The following is a 21978-nucleotide window of genomic DNA, read 5'->3' as shown; positions in this document are numbered from 1 at the left end:
TGTGTGCCAACCTTGTGAAGACTTACAGAAAACGTTTGACCTCTGTCATTGCCAACAAAGGATATATAACAAAGTATTGACATGAAATTTTGTTACTGACCAAATACTTATTTTCCAGCATAATTTGCAAATAAATTCTTACAAAATCAGACAATGTGATTTTCTGGATTTGTTTTCTCATTTTGTCTCTCATAGTTGAGGTCTACCTATGATGTAAATTACAGACGCCTCTCATCTTTTTAAGTGGTGGAACTTGCACTATTGGTGACTGACTAAATACTTTTTTGCCCCACTGTATGTCATTGGTTTCAAGGGGCTGTATGGAGCTAAGCCTTCTCCATACACAGCGGATGCCGGCTGTGTAATACAGCCAGTACACAATGCTAACAGCAACGATCAGTTCCAAAACTGATCGCAGCAGTTAGCACTTTAAATGCTCTGGTTAAATTCGGCTGTGGTACCTGAAGTACACAAGCGACTTTACCAAACACTGCCCTCTGGAACGTCATCAGAAGGCGACAATTAGTTGCCATGACAGCCAGGTGCCTGTTGAACACCCCTTAGGTATCCCCATGATCAAAAATGCCTGTACTATTAAAATATAAAAAATATTTATTCTATACAGGGAATGTTGTGGTGGGGAAAAAAATCTAGGCATAAGCATAAGCTGACAGCCAGTATACACTCCAACACCTCTGTATTGGAGCGTATAACACTGAACTAGCTATCAAAAGATCGTTGGTTCATGCCCAGTATTGAACAAATAAAATATGTAAAAAAAAAAGAAAGTTAAATATATATTTACAAATACAAAAAAATAAAAACCCCTCAATAAAATGCCCCTTTTTCCCTTATACAGTACAAAACCACACAAAACAGTATAAAACACTACATATTTGGTATCGCTACATCCGAAACCAACTGTACAATAAAACAAAATCATTAGATGACCAGCACTGTAAACATCGGGAAAAAAAACACATGATAAAAACACTAGAAGTAACAATTTTTGCCATCTCACCTCAGATAACAAGTAATAAAAAGTGATCAAAAAGTCATATATATCCCAAAGTGGTCCCTATAAAAAGTAGAGCTCTTCCCGCAAAAAATACCATATATAATCGAGTATAAGTCGACCCGAATATAAGCTGACCCCCCTAATTTTACCACAAAAAATGGGGAAAACTTATTGACTCGAGTATAAGCCGAGGGGGGAAAATGCATGACATTCTGTTTGTGCTCATGTTAATCCTAGCCGGCTTCAGGCCTATATGGTAATATCCCAGACGTCACGTGGTCTGGGATATTACCATATAGGCCCAAATCCTGTGGTAGTAGTAATAGCCTGTTACTGCTAGCACAGGTTTTGGGCCTGTATGGCGTCAGGCTGTTACTGCTACCATAAGGCTTTGGGCCTGTATGATAATGCCCCAGACGTCTGGGGCATTATCATACTGGCCCAAAGCCTTATGGTAGCAGTAGCAGTAACAGGCTATTACTACTACCACAGGCTTTGGACCTATATGGTAATGCTAGCACATGCTTTGGGCCTATATGGTAATATCCCAGACCCATTACCATATAGGCCCGAAGCCGGCTAGGATTAACATCGGATCCCAGAGAGGTGAGTAAAACTGTTTATTATTTTCTCTCACCTCCCCTGGGGCTCCGATTATTATACACCTCCCCCCCTCCCCCGAGTATAATAATAACGGCAGTGGGATCGCGGCCGGTGCTTGAGCCTACTCACTGCCAGCCTCCGCGGCCTATCCGCGGTGAGCAGGTCTGGGGAGGTTGGTAAATAGGCCGATACCTGCTGGGAATACTCCAGCAGGTGGCGGCCTATTATAAAACAAACAAACATTAAGTTCTCATACTTACCGACCTCGTGCTGCTGCTCCTGCCGCTGCTCGTCTTCTGCCGCCACTGTTCATCTTCTCCCGCGGCTACTCCTGCGTCTCAGCGTTGGGGGCATTATGACGCCGTCTGAGCTGAAACGCATTAAGACGTCATCGACACACGCCGGGTGTGCGCCTGAGCTAATGTGGCCATGTCACCCGGCATGATGTAGCCGGGGGAGGGGGCCGGGACTAGAGTGGAGGCCCACTGCAGCCAAGTAAATACGGTCAAGTCAATTACCGTATTGACTCGAGTGGTAATTGAACTGGTCCGCAGTGAAAGACATCTGTGGGAGGCCACTGGAGCAGCGCTGCTGCCGATAGGTGAGTGGTGAGGCAGCGCTGTCTCCAGGGCCGCCTTAAGATGTTTCCAAGGCAGAGAAGATGCTCTGGAAACATCTTGGGGCGGTCCTGGAGACAGCGCTGCCTCACCACTCACCTATCGGCAGCAGCGCTGCTCCAGCGGCCTCCCACAGATGTCTTTCGCTGCAGACCAGTCATGTGACATTTTCAGTTACCGTATTGACGCGAGTATAAGCCGAGGCGCACTTTTTCAGCACAAAAACTGTTCTGAAAAACTCAGCTTATACTTGAGTATATACGGTAATCCATCAACTAGCCCCGTCAATAGAAAAAGAAAAATGTGGTTCAGAAGATAGCAATGGAAAAAATAGATTTTTTTTCTCCAAATTCTACAAAATTATAAATACATAAAAAAACTATGTAAATTTGATATTACGGTAATTATATAGACTGTATCGAATAAAAGTAAAATATTATTTATGTTGTATAGTGAATGGCAAATAATTTTAAATGTTAAAAAGCAATTCCAGAATTGACTTTTTTTAATCTACCCAGAAAGAGTTAATAAAATTTTATTAAGTTATAGCCACCCCAAAATGGTGTAATTAGAAAATGCATCTCATCCCGCAAAAACACAACCCCTTATATGGCTACATCACAAGAAAAATAAAAATATTATAGCTTGTACATTGTGACAACCCAAATATCACCATATCTTTTGGACAAAATTATCCACATGAGACAGAAATTTTCTGATTATCCAGTGACTGTTTCCCCATCTCCAGAAATGGATTGTCACTACTACTCTCCCCTCCACCCCATTATACTGACCCTCCACACTTCTTCGGGTGACATGGCTCCACCTGTACTGCTCTTGTACTCTTCCATCTCTGCAGCAATGATCCACCTCTACTGCGCATATGTGGATGTGCAATAGAAGTGAATCATCGCTGCAAAGAAGGAGGAGTACAAGAGCAGTTCAGGAGGAGCTGTCTTGCCGGAAGAATCGGGGAGGGTAAGTATATAATATAGGTTGGGCAGAGTAGGTAGGGAATGGCGAGATAGCTAGAGAGACAGAGAGGGGGTGTATGGGTGGGGGGAGTGAGGAAGGAGGGGGGAGAAAGGAAGGAGGAGGGGAGTAGGGAAAGGTGGGAGAGAGGAAGGAGGGGTGAGTAAGGTGAGAGGGGTTAGTGAGGAAGATACATAGCAGAAAACAGAAGCATGGAGCAGTATTCACACTGAGTAAACGCGCATGTATTTTTGCAAAATACACGTGTAAAAATACACATGTAAAAAAAAGACTCCCATTGACTTCAATGACATTTTTACAGGCGTATTTTTACAGGCGTATTTTTACACGAGTAAAAAATATAATTGAAGTCAATGGGATAGCAAAATTTACAAGTGTAATTTTACTCTACAAAATAAGCTAGCGTTTACTCGGTGTGTTTATTAACCCATTACTAGCACTGACAGACATTTAAAAAAAAAATAAAAAAATTTGAACCCGGAAAACACCTTTAATGTCATAAGTTGGTATAAAAATGCTGTTCGGCCACATCAGGGAAGGAGCGCTTATTTTGGAGCACAGAGCTCCTAAAATGCCAGTAAAATAGAATCCCCTGACATGTTACCCCATTTTGGAAACTACGCCTCTGAAAGAATTTACCTGTGGGTACAGTGAACATTTTTAACCCCCTAACGCAATAATTTATCTTCCAGACATGAAAGTGCAGCTGATGGTGAAACGTGAAAATGACAATTTTTCCAGGAATATGTAATTTCAGTGCATAATATGTTGTACCTGGCTTGTATCAGACACGAACACTCCAAATGCGTTTGTGTCTGGGATACCCGCTTAGGGGGGCACCCACACTACCGTTGGTGATTGTCAGCAGCGTCCGTAGCTATTGTCCATTACAAGATTTTAGCAATAGAGCATCGGGAATAGGCGAGTATGATTTTATTTTTTTTATCTCCTTTGGCCTATTTTAGAATTATTGTTTTGCCCAGACAACCTCTTTAAAGGGGTACTCCCACGTCGCATACTCACCCGTCTTCGTTCCTCTAAAATCTTCTGTCTTCCGGCTTTGTTTCGTCATTGGTGGGCGGGGTCACATATGCAAAGCCAAGCGGCGAGATGCCGCCGGCCCTGCGTGCTCATACACCAGTCTACCCTTCATAATGCAAATACAGACCCGACACCCTGCGGGTCTGTATTAGCATTGTGAAGGTTAGACTGCTGTATGAGCTTGCACGCAGGGCCGGCGGCATCTCGCCGCTTGGCTTTGCATATGTGACCCTGGAGCGGAACAGCATCGCTTCTGCCGCTGCTGTCTTCATGCAGGGCAGAAGCATAGCGATGTTGCTGGCTTCACCTGCGCCGGCGTCTACCCCTGTATTGGCAGCCCCTTCCCCCCGAAGTGTAAACTACCCCCCCCCCCCCACTCCAGGCTCGCTCCCGTGCACTTAGCCCCTCCTCCCTCCCCCCTGAGAGCAGGCAGACACATCACTTGACTCAGGTCAGGGCTGTGGCCACAAAAAAAAGAATAAAGTAATATAGTGGACAAACAAAGCAGTTTTGCTGAAGCAGTGTATTTAGGAAAAGTCTTACATCCACATTAACAAGCAGTATAGATAGAATCCTTGAGACGGGACAACCCCTTTAAGGCTAACACGGTGACATAATTTTGTAAGATCGTAACATAAGTGGAGTAGCACTGCTGCCTAGGAGATACTGTGACTTCTACTAGAAAAGAAACTGAACAGTGCTCAATTTTTTGGAACTCCATTCACTTAGTTAACTGGAAGAGTCATTGGCCGACAAAGTGATTTTTGTGTAACAGAAGTAACCGGGAAAGATGCCATGTAGCTGTAGACTTCTTCCCCTCAGGTAACCTTCCTCCTCACTCTACCCCCGACCACCTCTTCTCTCCCATTTCCCTACTCGTTCTCACATAGCCTGCTCCCCTTTCTCATACTGCCTGCGCTGCCAACAGCCCCGCTCAGTTCTCCCCATGGGCTTCCACTACTACCAGCAGCCTCTTTGTACAACCTTACACCGTCCTACAAAATCCAGTATTGCTCCTCCTACCCCAGTCTGATCACATGATCATGACGTGTCTCTGGTCCTTTTGCTCACAAGGAAATAACATATACACATGCTCTGCAGCTTAGGAGTGAATGGCTAGAGACACCTGGTGCAGGCGGTCAGTGGACCAGACGTACGGGGTTTCCTCACAGCGGAGGGTCAGCACCCGATGTGCGCATGTGCATGTAGTATGCCATCTGTTATCCTAGACACCACGGTCAGTGTACGGGACCAGGGTCTTGCTTTACGTGTGTGCCGCTGTTCAGCCCAGCATATGAGCTATACACCCGCTGGCCTGAAGTCGATGCACTGACCCCTATAGAATACAGGCCCTATATACACACACAGACATAAAGTGAACCTAGTTAACCCTATAGAATACAAACCCTATATACACACAGACCTAAAGTGAATCTAGTTATCCCTACAGAATACAGGCCCTATATACACACAGACCTAAAGTGAATCTAGTTATCCCTACAGAATACAGGCCCTATATACACACACAGACATAAAGTGAATCTAGTTATCCCTACAGAATACAGGCCCTATATACACACTGACCTAAAGTGAATCTAGTTAAGCCTGTAGAATTTCTGAAAAGTGTATATCGTACTGGAAATTATTTGTTGTAAGGAAAGAAAACTCTTTATTTCAGTTGCGTTTCTCACTAAGGGCTCGTTCACATCTGCGCCCGGTCTCCGTTCTGCAGGTTTCCATTTCCTGGACAAAACAGAGGCAGGAGACGGAAACCTGCAGGACTCTTTCATACCCATTCATTTGAATGGGTTTGCAAGATGTCTGGCTTTGAGCGCCAGTGAGCGTTTTATACTCTCTGCCGCGAAACCGGTTTTTTAAAATCGGACACAGAGTTGCTACCTACTACTTGGTCAACAAAGATGTATTTACCCGATGACATTTCTTTTAATGTAGAATTTCAGTATAATAATAATTTTTTTTTAAGCTAGTGATAAGTCACTTATTCATTTCTCTTTTTAATGTTCTCTGACCTGAAGTGGATTCAGTGACCCCTATAGAATACAGGCCCTATATACACACTGACCTGAAGTGGATCCAGTGACCCCTATAGAATACAGGTATGGTTATTTTGAATAGTTTGTAAATTATTATATAGGACTGTCTGCTCTGGGGCCTACTCTCTGGTGATGGATTGTTAACCTCTTTACATTAGTACATTGGTCGCCTTCATTGCGTTAATGAAAATCACAGTGAATGATAGTTTATCTACAGGTCTTTGATAGATGCTTAGATACAGCATGTCATCTGACACAGGCCAAGAATTGTAGACTGGCAGCTTGGTGCATCTAGTATGGGCTAAGATTTTTCAACTTGTAAGACGTGGGTGTAGATTTTCCCTGAAAAAGGGCCTGATTTACGTTAGGTTCACACTAGCATTCGGGTTTCTGTTCTTCGGGTCTGCTTAGGGACCCGAAAAAATTATATCCGCTTAAAAAGCTCACAAACTCAATAGATTATGTGAGGGCTTCCCAGTTTCCTTACAAAATATTATAAGCGGAGTGGTGGATAGAGTCCCCGAACACTAGGGTGACTGCAGCCTCAGACTAGACAGTGTAAAGATATGTCAGATTTATCATCCAGCATCAGCCATTGTGGTAAATCTGGTGTATTCTCAGACATATGGACTGACTATTAGTAAATCTGGGCTGTAGGGAGTATCTATAGCAGTAATTGCCCTACATCACGTCAGTGGAAGCAGCTGAGATATGGGGAGTCTTTTGTTGGGTTCCTCACATGTTAGGTTTTAGCCGTCATGGTGGGAACAAGGTAGTCATTGGTAAACTTTTTTTTTTTTTCCCCCTCTAATGGCTCCTTGTTTCTAGTGAATGGGGATTTAGCACTGCCTGGAGGAGAGAACTCTTCTTTTTCAGCTCCACTGATGACAGACTCTGAATGAGTGACGTAAGAGGACAAGGAGTACTGTCGTGGGTTAGTATTTGATTACAGTAATGGGGAACCCTAATCCTCTATTCATTCCTGCCAGAACGCTATGATTAGGAGAAGTTTGAATGAAGTGGTGGTTTAGCATGCGCCTGTCACTCCAGTTAAAGTCTATATGACTTTGACAAAAATAGCCAACCTATAGTGGATAGGTGAAAATGCTTTAGACTACGGTATACCTTTAATGTTGATGAGTTTAGAAGATTTTTGGTATACATACTGTAATGCTGTTGCTGTATTTTTTCATTGTGTTGTTAAGTATTTTCCATTTTTTCTTTTTCTAGGATGTAACAAGATCTTACTAGTCAGAGAACAATGGATAAAAGATTTCATGGTAGTAAGAAGAGTGGACACTGGAATTGTCTTCTACTGCTTATAATCCTGCTGCTTTTCACAGTGGTGTTCATTAATATAGTGTTGTATGTATACCTGGAACATGCCTATGTGTCAACTAGCTACCCATATGCAGATCTCACTACTTGTCCTCAAGGTTACTTCAAGATTACAAACATGAAAAATTGCTCTGCGTGGCTGACCTGTGAGGTTATAAATAAGGAAGTACGCCGACTAAAGCTTGTAGGAGAAGGAGCTGTGAAAAAGGTGATTGTTTAAATAGTACGTTATGCTTTAAAGAATTGTCCATTGTAATTTAAGATTCAAGCTACTGTCATACTTGTCTTAGGCCACATGTACATGACTATGAGCACTGTCAGTGTGCTGACTGTGTTTTCAATAGCTAGCCTACTAACCCATTATATTCTATGACCGCATTCATGTGCCCGTGTATTTTCACAGGCCTGTGAACCCAGGGCAAGTCTGTCTGTTTTTCAGTCCGGGCTCACTGAAGTAACGTAATGAGTCCATTAGTGGCAAACAGATATTATCCATGTGCCTTTCAACCAAGCACCCGGCTTGTGCACACGGTTTTGTGCATGAGACCTAACACTATGTTCAGGTTTCCATCCTTCGGGTCCGCATGGGAACCCAAAAGATGGAAACCCTGTCAACGTACAAAGCGGTTACACACTGGATGCCATAGACTATAATTGTATCCGCTGAGTTTCCATCCGGTTTCCACTGATTTTATACTGAAACTGGTGGACAAGAAAGTCCTCCATGTAGTACTTTTCTCTCTGCCGATTTTAATTGGAATCTGGGACGGAGTCTCCTATGAAGACTCTAATGCTAGTGTGAACCTAGTTTTCATCAGTATTTTGCATCAGTATTTGTAAGACAAACAGTGGGTCCAAAACGCAGAAAAAAAAAACAGTTTACAAAAACTGATTTAGACTATGTTAATGTGAAAGAGGACTTAGGGCTCGTTCACACGGGGCAAGAGGGTCGGATTTTGGCGCTGAATCCACGTCAGAATCCGCCCCCTCACAATAGAGGTCTATGTTGACCACTAGCTTACTTTTATCCGTGAGCGATATGTTCCGGGTCACGGGAAAAAAAAGCGATCTGCCCTTTCTTCAGGCGGATTCCACGACTGTCGGAAGCCACGGCAGGCGCATTTTGGTCCTATTCTGACGCGGCTTCCCGCATCACAATCAGGACCAAAATCCACCAATCCGTTCCCTGTGTGAACTAGCCCTTAGAGTATAGCCATGTCACGTTCACGTTTAGTTTTTAGCTGATGTATTTTCAAAATTGCAACAAGCTCTTTGGTCAGTGTGGTTTAAAGGGAGCCTGTCAAAAGTAAGCTTGTTGCCTAAACACAATACCTTGTAGTGATGTTGCCCAGCAATCTAGAGCTGAGATTGGTGTCCTGACAAGCTAGAGCATGCCCCAAAGTCTCCCCCTCCCAATTTGCATTTAAATAAAATGGCAATTTTCATGATAATGGAGTCCCAAAGCTGGAAACTATAAAATCACCACAATAAGGTGCTATAATTAGGTTTATAACCAATTTAAACTGACAGTCTCTCTTCAAGGTTTCATGCCAGAAGCACTAGGTACTTTCAGTAGCTCCAATAGATTTTAGCAGTATCTGTACATGGAGAGAGCAGAGACTTAAAGAGGACCTTTCACCATATCTGGGCACATGCAGTGTTATATACTGCCGGAAAGCTGACAGTGCGCTGAGTTCAGCACACTGTCGGCTTTCCCGATCTGTGCCCGGTGTGAAGAGCTTACGGTCCGGTACCGTAGCTCTTCTATGGTCAGAAGGGCGTTTCTGACCATTAGCCAGAGACGTCCTTCTGCCTCGCGGCGCCTATCGCGCTGTGCTGTGGAGCGGGGAGGAACGCCCCTTCCCTCTGCTGATAATGTTCGTCTATGGACGAGCGCTGTGAGCAGAGGGAGGGGGCGTTCCTCCCCGCTCCACAGCACAGCGCGATAGGCGCCGCGAGGCAGAAGGACGTCTCTGGCTAATGGTCAGAAACGCCCTTCTGACCATAGAAGAGCTATGGTACCGGACCGTAAGCTCTTCACACCGGGCACAGATCGGGAAAGCCGACAGTGCGCTGAACTCAGCGCACTGTCAGCTTTCTGGCAGTATATAACACTGCATGTGCCCAGATATGGTGAAAGGTCCTCTTTAACAAATAGGGGTTGCAGGACTCCTACTTTTCCAATAACAGAGGGCCCATGAAGCGGGCTCTAGGCGTTTGCAGTTCGTGATTTAAAGAGGTATTCCCAACTTGCCCGCTCAACAACTAGCAGGCTGTCTGCTCTGTTCACTTCCTGGTTTTCTCAGTGAATTGGTTGGCGGGGTTTCACTTACTGTCTCCCAGACAAAGCCAGCTCTGCTTAGCTTTCTTCATAGCAGTACATGTTTGCAGTCAGTAATGAGGGATGGTTGTAAATAAATAAATTGGCACAGTATAACTGGAAGATGCAGAATATAAAGCTGATGTAGCAGGGCTGGATTTGATAGGTGAAGAGAGTCCAAATTTAAATGCTACAGGACCAAGAGTCAGCTTGCAATAAACTCAGTTTTAGGTCTGTTACATACAGAGGTAACAGACTCCCTATCTCAGCTCTTATCAGCAAAATTCAATTAGCAGACTGATAACTGGAAGAGGGAGATAAACAGCTCAGAAATATATGCTCGCTCCGAGCACTCAGCTCCTCCTCCCCTCTTAAGAGCAGGGAGCTACGTCACTTGTCCTGGGTGGAGAGAGAAGACCATCCCCAGGTGGTTATGAAAACACAGTGTAAACAATGAAGTGAATAACCTCAGATAGTAGCCAAACAAAGCAGTTTTACTTTTATTTTTCTGTACAATGTACTGGGCAGGTGGGCAAAAAATTCTGAATTTGGGGGAATTGGAGAAAAAGTGCATTTGTGCAACTTTTTTACAGGCTTCATTTTTACATCATTCAGCTGATGGGTAAGGGTGCTCGGTGTTAGACCCCACCAATCTAATACTCATGACCTATCGTATCTCAAAACCCAGAAAAACCCTTATGAAATTAATATTACTATTTACTTATTGTCCTGTTGTTTAAAGCCAGTAATTTAAGATGTAGAATGCCTCAATTATATTTCTGTTAATTAGATGCAGGACCACCAGGATTATAGAAGTCTCCATTAGTGTGATCTTGGCTTTTCTAGTTATTAATCCAAGAGTTTTTTGGCATTGTGTCAGCAGGTTATTGAAGAGAGCACTTCACATACCGTATTTTTCGGACTATAAGATGCACCTAGGTTTTAGAGGAGGAAAATAGGGAAAAAAAATTTTGAAGCAAAAAATGGTAAAATATACGGGAGTTGTGCTTTTGCAACAGCTGCAAGGCCACATTGACAGGTCACCCTGCAGCTGTACGGGGACGCATAGAGTGTTTTTTTTTTTTGCTGGGCCAGATGTACTTTTTAGTTATACCATTTTGGGGAATGTCTGTTGCTTAGATCACCTTGTATTGAAAAAAAAACCGGCGGTTTAGCAATTGTGATTTTTGACGTTCACCGTACAGGAAAACTATGAGTAGACTGGGCATTTTCGGACACAGGGATACCTAATGTGTATGTGTTTGACATATGATTGTCTACTTTTATATGTATTCCAGGAAAAGGAGTTGGTTTAGTTGACTGGGGGGGGGGGGGCAGGCTTGAACCTGCAGTCATGTGATTGCAAGTCCCATAGACAGCAATACAACTGTATTGCTGTCTATGGGACATTCTGTATATTACTATTATGGCTGGCCATAGACTCAGCCGCAATACTAATATAGCAGTGACAGGCCTGGGAGCCTTCATTAGGCTTTCAGGCGCTTCACTGGCTTCATGCAGGGCAGGATCGTAGCGATGTCTCAGGCCCCGGCACCTGTGTCGGCGTCTATCCCTCGCCGGCATCCGCCTCTCTATTACAGCGGATGCCGGGCAGCCACATTCGGACTATAAGACGCACCCTTCTTTTCCCAAAAATTTTTGGGGAAAAAAAGTGCGTCTTATAGTCCGAAAAATACGGTATATCTGGCAATCCAGTTTTCTTTCCCTTCACAGTGGAAAAACAATGTGTTATGAAGTCGTTTATGGATAATACAGTAAATGACTACTGTACTGTTGAAGTAATGACTGGGTCACTTATTTACAATAAGCAGTACTATTTTTTTTTTTCTGTTGTAGGTGTATTTGTCAGAATGGAAAGAATTGAAAGTGGCTTTGTCTCAGCTTACGATATCAGATCTTCGGGATGACTTTCTTCATGGATTACGGATGTTGCAGTCTCTACAGAGCAGACATGTAGCTACTCTTGTGGGTTATTGTGAGGAAAATTACAGCATACTGACAGAGTATCACCCTTTGGGATCTTTAAAAAATTTGGACAACGTATTTGACCTCCCTAAATACAAAAACTTTAACACTTGGCAGAATCGCCTGGGACTGGCAATAGACTATGTAAGTATTATTCGCTACCTGCACAATAGTCCCCTTGGAGTGCTGGTTATGTGTGATTCCAATGATTTGGACAAAGTACTGTCTCAGTACCTATTAACAAGTGACTTTCACTTGGTGGCAAATGATTTGGATGCTCTTCCCCTGGTGGACAAAGAGAAAGGAGTTTTGATCAAATGTGGACCACGAGAAATTACTGGAGATTTTGTTGCTCCAGAACAACTGTGGCCTTATGGTTTTGATAAGGAGTTTAGCAATGATCTTATGCCTCCATATGATGAGAAAACTGATATTTGGAAGATTCCAGCAGTTACCGATTATATCTTGGGTCATGTAGAAGGCAGTGACATTGTTCGCTTCCACTTGTTTGATATCCATGCTGAGTGTAAGAAGAAGAACCCAACAGAAAGACCATCAGCACAGACTGTTCTGGATACCTACAAGAGAATCATGACTTTGCTGATGAAGGAGTTATCTGTGTCAGATGCTAGAGACATGTTGTAAAATGTGACTGTTCTAACTCAGTGGTCTATTGTATAACAAAATTTGCTCTTTTATGTCCTGTACGTTCCAGTTGGTAATCTGTCTACAGATTTGTGCAAGTAATTGAAATGGATTGTCTACTGATAGTGTATACTGTTCACAATAAATATATGACTGAAAATAGCACACTGGTCAAGACTGTTTATTGGCCTGTGTTCACAAACAAAACTTTTTTTAAGATGATTTTCTAGACTTAGGCAAGTCTGAAACGTAAAACAGCTTAATCATGTGTCCCGGGAGGCAATCATACAGCCTAATGGTATGTATGTGTCCCATTTTATTGTAATTCAATGCACCTTATATACCATTTTACAGATAAGACAACACAATAAAAACTATACTTTGACTAGATTTTTTGGTTTTTCAAAATCTAAAAGTAGACAAAACCAGGGTCTCTTTACTGACTCATCAAGTTAGCTTGTTTGAGAGACAAATACAAACATTTGTTCTTTCACATAACACTATTGTGTAACCCTTCATTAACAATTCCCTCCTCTTGAAAATTGTACAAACCATAACTGGAGTACAGTAGGAAATACTAAGCATTTCCTGAGGACTTCCTAACTGTTCACCTCATTCTTCACAGATATATAGAGTTAACCATTTGTGACTATGTATACATATGTATTCACTACCATATGGTATGTAGTTCATGCTCATAGGATAGGCCTCATCATAAGACCTCTTTCTTGGTGTTACTTTCCTACCTGTATCTTACCTTTGCACCTTTACATTAAAAAACTTATAAACCTAATAAAATGTAATGGTCAAATAAACATATAACAACAGAAAAATCTGGAATAAGGTTTGCAAGATTCCCATAAATTACCCACTCGGGCCCTTAAACTAATTCATAGGGTTAAAAATAGAAAAGGTATTTCCCACCAACTATCCTTGTTGATATGTTCTTTTAGCCAATTTTCCTGCAGTTCTATAACCTTATCTACAGTTGGCTTGATCTTAAGATTGATAACAGGTTCTATATAGCAGCAACAAGTTGGGCTATATGTGACACATACCTCTTTGTGTTTCAGTGAGGTAGACTAATACCATAGTATTACCATAACGTCATGTATTGTTTAGTCATTAATATTCTAAACTATATTAGTTTAGCCCAATACTCTATAAATAATCTAAATAGTCTATTGACTGTTAACGTATCCCACATCTGTATTAGCATTAGATCTAATGATGCCTCATTTCCGACTCCTCCTGACGCTCCATGTGGCTTATTATCTATAGCTCTACAATGAAAGGGTTTGTTTGAGAATAACACTCACATCACCTACATCATGAGGTACAATGAACGTGGCACTATGCAGATGAGTCCAGCCTCCCAAGTGTATGTATTTAAATACATGGTCATTGCAAACCACATAGACACTGTCAGGCAACATATACTACACACCATAGATCAAAATGTCTAATAAATACATCAGCCGGGTGGAAGTAGAAAAATTACCGTAATGCTTCAGAAGCTATCAGCCATAGGGCTGTAATATGAGAAAGGACCACATTCGTCATTTTCATCCTGTTCAGAATTCAGATCAACCAATTGTATGCTTGCTCCTAGTTTTGTACATTGACTTGTATTACCTGATAGAAAACCACATGCTCTAGGCTATTTCTTGTTATGTACAGTTCTTAGGGAGCAAGATCTAAAATCACATTCCCTTTCCTTTGCTTGCTAGGTCCCTGTGCAGAGAAGCTCACCTTGAGGCCTGCTACGAGTACCTGTCCCAATACTGCTGACCTTATTCGCTTTTTATACCAGACCTCACCCCTGTTCTTCCTTAGGGTGCATGCAGACTACGTAACGCCGGGCGTGTATGAGAGCCGTACACGCCGGCATTACGGCAGACTGCCGAACACTTCCCATTCACTTCAATGGGAGCGCTCGTAACAGCGGCGTTTACGAGCGCTCCCATTGAAGTGAATGGGAAGTGTTCGGCAGTCTGCTGTAACGCCGGCGTGTACGGCTCTCATACACGCCCGGCGTTACGTAGTGTGCATGCACCCTTATGGTGCATTCACACGGAGGAAAATGGTGAGGAATTTGGTGTGGAATTACAGCGCTGAAAAAAAGCCTCCCATTTGACTTTAAATACTCCAAATATATCATCCATATACATATGACATGTTATGAAACATTTCGGTCTGACAATTGGACCTTCATAAGTCATCTTGATATACCAAAGTACAGAAAAATAAAAGTAGATGATAAAAGTGTAATCTATATGGTATGAATATTTACAAGATTAAAATCTCCCAGAAGATCAAGCTTGGAGAACCACCTTGCTCTAGAGATCTGATTTAGGGCTCGTTCACATCTGCACCCGGGGTCTCCTTTATGCAGGTTTCCGTTTCCTGCCTGAAACTGGGCAGGAAACGGAAACCTGCAGGCATTTTTCAAACCCATTCAAATGAATGGGTTTGAAAAGTGGCCGGCTGTGAGCGCCGGTGAGCGTTTTGGGCTCTCCGTGGCGAAACTGTTTTTTTTTTTTTTTTTTTAACCAGACACAAAGTGAAACATTCAGGACTTTGTGTCTGGTTTATAAAAAACTGTTTCGCCACAGAGAGCAAAAAACGCTCACAGTCGGACACGGTCTGGCAGGATTCCATCTTCTGTCTGCAGAAAATGGAAACCTGAGAACGGAGACTGAACGCTGGTATGAACCCAGCATTAGTAAGTAAGAGATGAAAGGAAGAGGGTACTGGTTTTTAATTGTAATTTTGTTTACATGATATTAGTCAATGATTGATCTCAAACCACCATCTTTTTTTTCTTAACAATGAAAAACCCAGCACCCACCAAAGAAGTAGTAGAACAGAAATAACCTGTTAGGATTGTAGTAAGAATACACGAAAATAATCCTATTTGCTACTGTTGCTTTAAGGTTGTCATGCCAACATATGAAGCTTTCTCTGAATCTGTAGCTAATTTGAGTTATGTCTGCACCCGTTCAAACTTTTGACCCCATTATACGGCACAGGAGGGGTGTTCGCTCATGATTACCTGCTCCTGGACTTTGGTCATTTTGTGTTGGCATGGTTAGGGTTACTTTTGTGTTTTGTGATTGACAGCCTATCTACCAATCAAGCCTGGGGCGGGTTCTGTACTTCCTATAAACAGGTCACCAGCCCACACATGTGCGCTGGCTGTTGTGACCGTGCTAAGCGCTTGTTCTACTCTTGCTTTGTATTACTGACCTCTGCTTTTTGGCTTTTGACTTCTCTTTGGATTTTGATTTGATACTGCTTGTCTCTCTGGTTTGACCTTGGCTTGCTGACTCCTCTTCTGTGTTGGTTTGTCTTATCCTGTTCTGTGTCACACTTATCCAGAGAAGGGACTGTCACCCAATTATTCTCTACCACCTACAGTAGTTGAGGAAAGTAGGTAGAGACAGGTAGAGATGAGCGAGTACTATTCGAAACGGTAGTTTTGAATAGCATGCTCCCATAGGAATCAATGAGAGCGGCCCGTGCACAGGGGGTTAAGTGGCAGGATACCAGCCCCGCCTGCGTGCCGGCTGCATCTATTCATTCTTATGGGAGCATACTATTCGAAACTACCGTTTTGAATAGTACTTGCTCATCTCTAGAGACAAGGGCTGGGTCAAGTTTAGAACTCACTGTCTCTGTGACGCTAGGTTCACACCTGCGTTCTTCTTTCCGTCTTCTGCATGCCAGAAGACGGTAAGGACAGACCGGGTCCGGCCGTGAGCGGCGGTGAGCGTTTTATGCTCTCCGCCGCAAAACCGGATTTTTTTATCCGGACACAGAGTACTGCATGTCCGACTGTGTCCGGATTATAAAACCCGGTTTTGCGGCGGAGAGCGCGAAACGCTCACCGCCGGACATCTCTCTCACCCATTAAAATGAATGAGTGAGAAAGACTCCTGCAGGTTTCCGTCTCCTGCTCTGTTTTAGGCAGGAAACGGAAACCTGCAGTACGGACACCACAACGCAGATGTGAACGAGCCCTGATTCCCTTCCTTCCAGGTTTCAACAGCAGCCACTGATGACACTGAACAAATCGGCAACTGAGGGGGGGAATATTTAAATTCTTTTCCTCCTCAGCCTGGTGTCGTCTTATTGGTTGTACCTGGAGTGGCTTTCTAATCCTGATTAACTGCTGTGAACTGACTTTTGGCTTGTTACTCCAAATCCACTTGTGTTCTGATAGACCTCACAGACTACAATTTGCAACTATCTTGGAAGAAGGGAAAAGATTTCAGATAACAAGAAATATTTCATTTGGATTTCATGGGCACAGCATATGCAAATGGGACTTGAGTTTGTGAGGTCTCCTGCTGTTGAACCCTCTCAGCCAAATCCTACAACAGCTGGATAAAATCTTGCATTTGGTCTATGAGTTTATGTATATGATCCAAAATAGAAAAAATAACTATTATAGGCCTGCTATTCTGTTATGATAGTATCTCTGGATCAAATATCAGAAATTGCAGGAATTGTCTGACAACAGGGAGCAGAAGAACTAGCTGTTTAAATCTCACATAGCGCTGAGAGATACATCCCAGGTACCCAAATGTCATCACCAACATAGTGTTTTGGGGGGCACACGGAAAAAAACTGGAGGTGGCCTTCAGAGGATGACGTTTCAGCCAGGGTCCACAGGAGATGGTAAGTAGAATGGGGCTAGGGGGAAGAAGCCTTTACACTGATGTGACAGGTCAGGATATGGATTACACCCAGAACCTCTTACGGAAAGGTAAAAAGTGTAATATATGTAGATTACATGACCTAGATATATTACTTACAAAATATATAATATTTTATAAAAGAATATATTACAAAGTTGGAAGGGGTGGCAAGGGGGACTTATATATAAAAATATTATATTATCCTGTACAACCCCTTTAAGACTATGTTCACACTATTGTTAACCACTTCAGTACCGGGCCAATTTGTGGTCCAGGACCAGACACATTTTAGGTTTATTATGTATGTGCGGTTTTGAGGTCTGTAAAATTTTTCTTGTATGTCTTAGGGTGCATGCACACTACGTAACGCCGGGCGTGTATGAGAGCCGTACACGCCGGCATTACGGCAGACTGCCGAACACTTCCCATTCACTTCAATGGGAGCGCTCGTAACAGCGGCGTTTACGAGCGCTCCCATTGAAGTGAATGGGAAGTGTTCGGCAGTCTGCCGTAATGCCGGCGTGTACGGCTCTCATACACGCCCGGCGTTACGTAGTGTGCATGCACCCTTAGGGTGAATTCACACTGAGTAAACGCTAGCTTATTCTGAACGGAAGACACATTCAGAATAAGCGGCGTCTAAAGCAGCTCCATTCATCTCTATGGGAGCCGGCATACGAGCGCTCCCCATAGAAATGAATGGGCTGCTTCTTTCACTCCGTGCAGTCCCATTGAAGTGAATGGGGAGTGCTGGCGTGTACGCTCCGGCATGAGCAGAGCTTGCCGTATACGCCGGCACTCCCCATTCACTTCAATGGGACTGCACGGAGTGAAAGAAGCAGCCCATTCATTTCTATGGGGAGCGCTCGTATCCCCGCTCCCATAGAAATGAATGGAGCTGCTTTAGACGCCGCTTATTCTGAACGTGTTTTACGTTCAGAATAAGCTAGCGTTTACTCAGTGTGAATGCACCCTTAGTCAACTAATTTTTGCATCTTTTTTCGGGGACACATAGGGCTTTATTTTTATGTTATTTTTATTTTCAAATGTGTTTTAATTTTTTTTATATCCAGGAAAATATAAACAAAATAGGAGGGAAATTGTGTCTAGTTTTCAATTTATAATTTTTTTTTTTTTTTATTTAATAACACAAAGTGTCACTGAAAAACTTTATAATATGGTTTTTCCTCTCCGTTACGGTAATTTTTATTTTGTATGGTGTCGTCGGGGGTGGGGCTATAACCTTTAATAACGGCGTTTTATTAGCGTATTATTTATTTTTTATTTTATTTACATTTTTTTAAAACTTTTTATTATATTTTTTTTCCAGATTGTGTCCCCATAAGGTGATAAGAGACCTTTGGGGACATCTGATCACTTTTTTTTTTGTACTTGAGGCTGATTTCTCCTATAACTGGGGCTGCTACGTTTAACCTCAGTTACAGGAGAAATACAGACTCCTGCACACTGTATACACAGTATGCAGAGCTGATCTGAGTCCTGTAGGACCCAGCAGCTCTGGCAGGACACTGCTCCCGGCAGATCACGTGTCTGCCGGGTTAGAGGGCAGCTGATTTATGGCAGCGTCCATAGCCGTGTATACAGCGCTCATTGAGCGCTGTATACACAGCGATGGAGATAGCAGAAGAGGTAATAAATCTTCCCTGTCTTCTCTCTGGGAGCTCCGGCTGAAGTTACAGCCGGCTCCTAGTGAAAGCAGCTACACGATCTCCGTGCAGCTGCTGTGTTCTGACTTGGACGTACAGGTACGTCCTGTCAGAACTAGGCAACCACTTCCCGGACGTATATAGTCTATGGGCGGTCCGGAAGTGGTTAAAGGGGTCCATTGCTGTCATCCATCAAAGGATGACAGCAACTGATATTAACGGTAGGAAAGTAGTGGACTCAGATGGAGCCCCCCTCCATCTGTTCCCATTGACTCTAATGTAAACAACATGACAGACACAGTCTTCCATCATGTTTGTAATGGAAGTAAAGGTCCTGTACAGGGTTGGACTGGTGAGTCCCCCAGTGGGCCTTGTGCCTTCAGGGGGCCCTACCAGACCCCCACTACTTTTTTTTAATAGGACTGCATTAACTTACCTCTCCCTGCTCATGGCCGGGGGCCCCCCCTGTATGCCACGTATTACTTAATTGCGACGTGCGCTGCACGAGGGCCCTTGCTGCTGACTGAGAGGAAGAGGTATCGAGCGGGAGAAGTGATGGAGCCAGGTTCTCCAGGGAGAAGTGGTGCCGCCGACTCGGTTCTGCTACTAGTAGTGCAGAAAGTCTACCACCCACAGACTTGTAGGCCACAGGCAGGTACGTAAATATCCAATACTGTCATAGGGAGAACAAGTGAAGAGGCTCATACAGTGTCTCCTTCACTATTCCCCCCTGTACAGTGGTCCCTTCACTACTCCCCTCCAGACAGTGGCCACTTCACCCGCCCTCCTGGATGACATGAAATGAGTTGTCTAGGATAACATACAAAAAAAAAAAAAGTTAGGGAGTGCACCCCCCCCCTCCTTTCTCTCCTGTCCCCAGTGTCTACCAGCATGGTTCGGTCTTGCACCTCTGTTGTTTTCTTGCAGCGGAAGTTCCCTCTGCATGTGACTACCTGTGACATCATGTGACCCCTGAGGCCCATCTTCCACCTGGAACGTCACAGCCAGTGAGGTCTTCTGACAAAAGCAGACCGAGCTGTGCTGGGAGGACACCGCAGCATCGGGATCAGGTGAGTGTTTTTGGTTTTTTTTCACCTTCCCGGACTAATTACAATAAAAAATTATGTGGGACAGTGTTGTTAAAGCGTTGTTAGGCGTTATATTAAAGTTGTCCAGGCATAATTTTTTATGGTTTATCTTCAGGATAGGCCATCAATACCTGATCTGTAGGAGACAATACAGGGCCGGAAGCAGAAAGCTCTGTCCACTGTATATTAGCTGGGCACTGCATCTCAGCACATATTGGAGTTAGTGGCAGCTAAGCTGTAGTGAAGTCGATGGGCTATTATACAGTAGACAAGGCTTTCAGCTTCTGTACTCGTATTTTGTACATGTCGGGTGCTGGAAATTGCTCCGTACAGCTGATGGGGCCGTGTGTCAGCCCACTAGTGATCAGGTATTTATGGCCTATCCTGAGGGGATGTCCAGTTAAAAATGGACAACCTGTTTAAGCTTTAAATCGAATGGGGGCAAAAAAAAACAACTCATCTTTACACGGTGTTCTGGTGCCTCCCAACGCAGTCCAGTATGCTCAGTTCCATGCTGATATGTGGCGAAGGTCCCAGTTGCGTTTGACCATTGAGACCTATCAGCGGCCTCAGTGAAGGGCTTGCGATGTCACTAGCTGTGACATCACGGGTCTCTTCCAGAGTCCTGCTGAGGCCACTGATTGGCCTCAGTGGTCACCGCAATCTAGTAGGTCATGGATAGGCAACCTTTGGCACTCCAGCTGTTGTAAAACTACAATCCCCAGCATGCATACTTCCTATGCTGTTCTTGGAACTCCTATTGAAGTGAATGGAGCAAGTTGGGAGTTGTAGTTTGACAGCAGCTGGAGAGCCAAAGGTTGCTGACCCCTGCAGTAGGTAATGGCCTATAAAAAAAAAAAAAAAAACACAGTAAAAAACCTGCCAGTTGGCATATATTCAGCAGCCCCCCTCCCCCGATACCTGAGGCCCCAAGCAATTTCTTGGGTTTTGTGGTGGGTCACATCATCACTGATTATTGCCTTGAGGGTCCCCACTTAACAGTGTTTCTAGTTAGTTCTTGTGCTGGTTAGGTGTTCTGTTATGGGGTATGGGTCCCATTGGGCAGGACAGTGGCACTGCCACCTCTCCACTCCCTATAGAGCTAGGTACAGTAATACAGGGATCCACGTGATTGGTTCTTGGCATTCAGCCAGCTTCTCCACCTTACGTGTGCTAGGATTTCATGTGCTCTTCAATGATTGGTCGCCTCAAGCACCCTCCCATGGTGTGTCTCATCTGTGATTGGCTGCTGGCTGTTCCCCGGCTGCCGCAGCGATGGGTCGAGCCGCTGAATTTTAAGGTGGAGCGTGGGGAGATGTTTTGGGAATTACAGTGAAGGGTTATACCAAGAGAGTGCGCTGGAGGGAGACATCCGAGACAGGCTTCTTGGACAGCCCTGTATGCTAATGGCAGGTTGTGTTTACAGCTTTAAGAAGCCGTTCCGTACATGACACAGTGGCGCTGGTTTCTATAGGGTGGAGGGCGCCTCAAGACCAGAGAACCCTGGAAAAGGGGGAGGAAGTAAGAAAACGGAGGGGGAGACGGAAGAAGAGGTGGAAGAAGCTGAACTGCGAGGAGGGCGGCGGTGACAGCGGGAGAAGGATGGGGCTGGCATGGCCCACCTGTGCCTCTGCCCACTGTCTGTGCCTGGTGTCCACCCTGAGCCTCATCCTGCTGGTCAGCTGCACCAGCTCCTCCATGAGCAGCAAGCCTCCAGATAGTAAGTGCTTGTCCCCACCCCTCATACATGGTGCTTGCTCCATCACTTTCCCCTACACAAGGTCTGGGCACTGCCCACTATATGTAGTTACTGATTTGTGCCCCCCACATGTCCAGACATCGTGTCAGTGTTCTCTCTGTATGAAGTGCTGATTCTTATTCGTGATCTCCCTGCACAAATCTTGT

The 21978-nt window shown here is 44.0% G+C and overlaps 2 protein-coding genes across 8 annotated transcripts in view; both read left to right on the top strand.

Moving 5' to 3' along the window:
- The first annotated feature begins 5312 nt into the window (after positions 1–5312).
- Positions 5313–12762, top strand: POMK (protein O-mannose kinase). 6 transcript variants are annotated; one of them, XM_075264710.1, is made up of 5 exons: positions 5345–5509; positions 6309–6389; positions 7155–7260; positions 7557–7872; positions 11842–12762. In XM_075264710.1, the coding sequence occupies exons 4-5, from the start codon at positions 7588–7590 to the stop codon at positions 12613–12615; spliced, it is 1059 nt and encodes a 352-aa protein (XP_075120811.1). In that variant the 5' UTR covers positions 5345–5509; positions 6309–6389; positions 7155–7260; positions 7557–7587; the 3' UTR covers positions 12616–12762. The 6 variants fall into 6 exon arrangements, with proteins under 6 accessions (XP_075120846.1, XP_075120811.1, XP_075120828.1 ...); XM_075264727.1 differs by lacking the exon at positions 7155–7260 and having other exon boundaries at positions 5345–5450; XM_075264702.1 differs by lacking the exon at positions 7155–7260.
- Positions 12763–21390: 8628 nt separating this feature from the next.
- HGSNAT (heparan-alpha-glucosaminide N-acetyltransferase) overlaps positions 21391–21978 on the top strand; it is a 37604-nt gene continuing 37016 nt past the window's right edge. For both annotated transcript variants that reach the window (XM_075283730.1, XM_075283729.1), the window contains exon 1: positions 21391–21793. In XM_075283730.1, coding sequence (XP_075139831.1) covers positions 21676–21793 — 118 coding nt within the window. In that variant the 5' untranslated portion in view covers positions 21391–21675. The remainder of the gene's footprint in view (positions 21794–21978) is intronic.

This window comes from Leptodactylus fuscus, chromosome 1 (genome assembly GCF_031893055.1).
Source record: "Leptodactylus fuscus isolate aLepFus1 chromosome 1, aLepFus1.hap2, whole genome shotgun sequence".
Taxonomy (NCBI): Eukaryota; Metazoa; Chordata; class Amphibia; order Anura; family Leptodactylidae; genus Leptodactylus; species Leptodactylus fuscus.
Note: the sequence above shows the minus strand (reverse complement) of the source record. Positions and strands in the feature narration are given on the sequence as shown.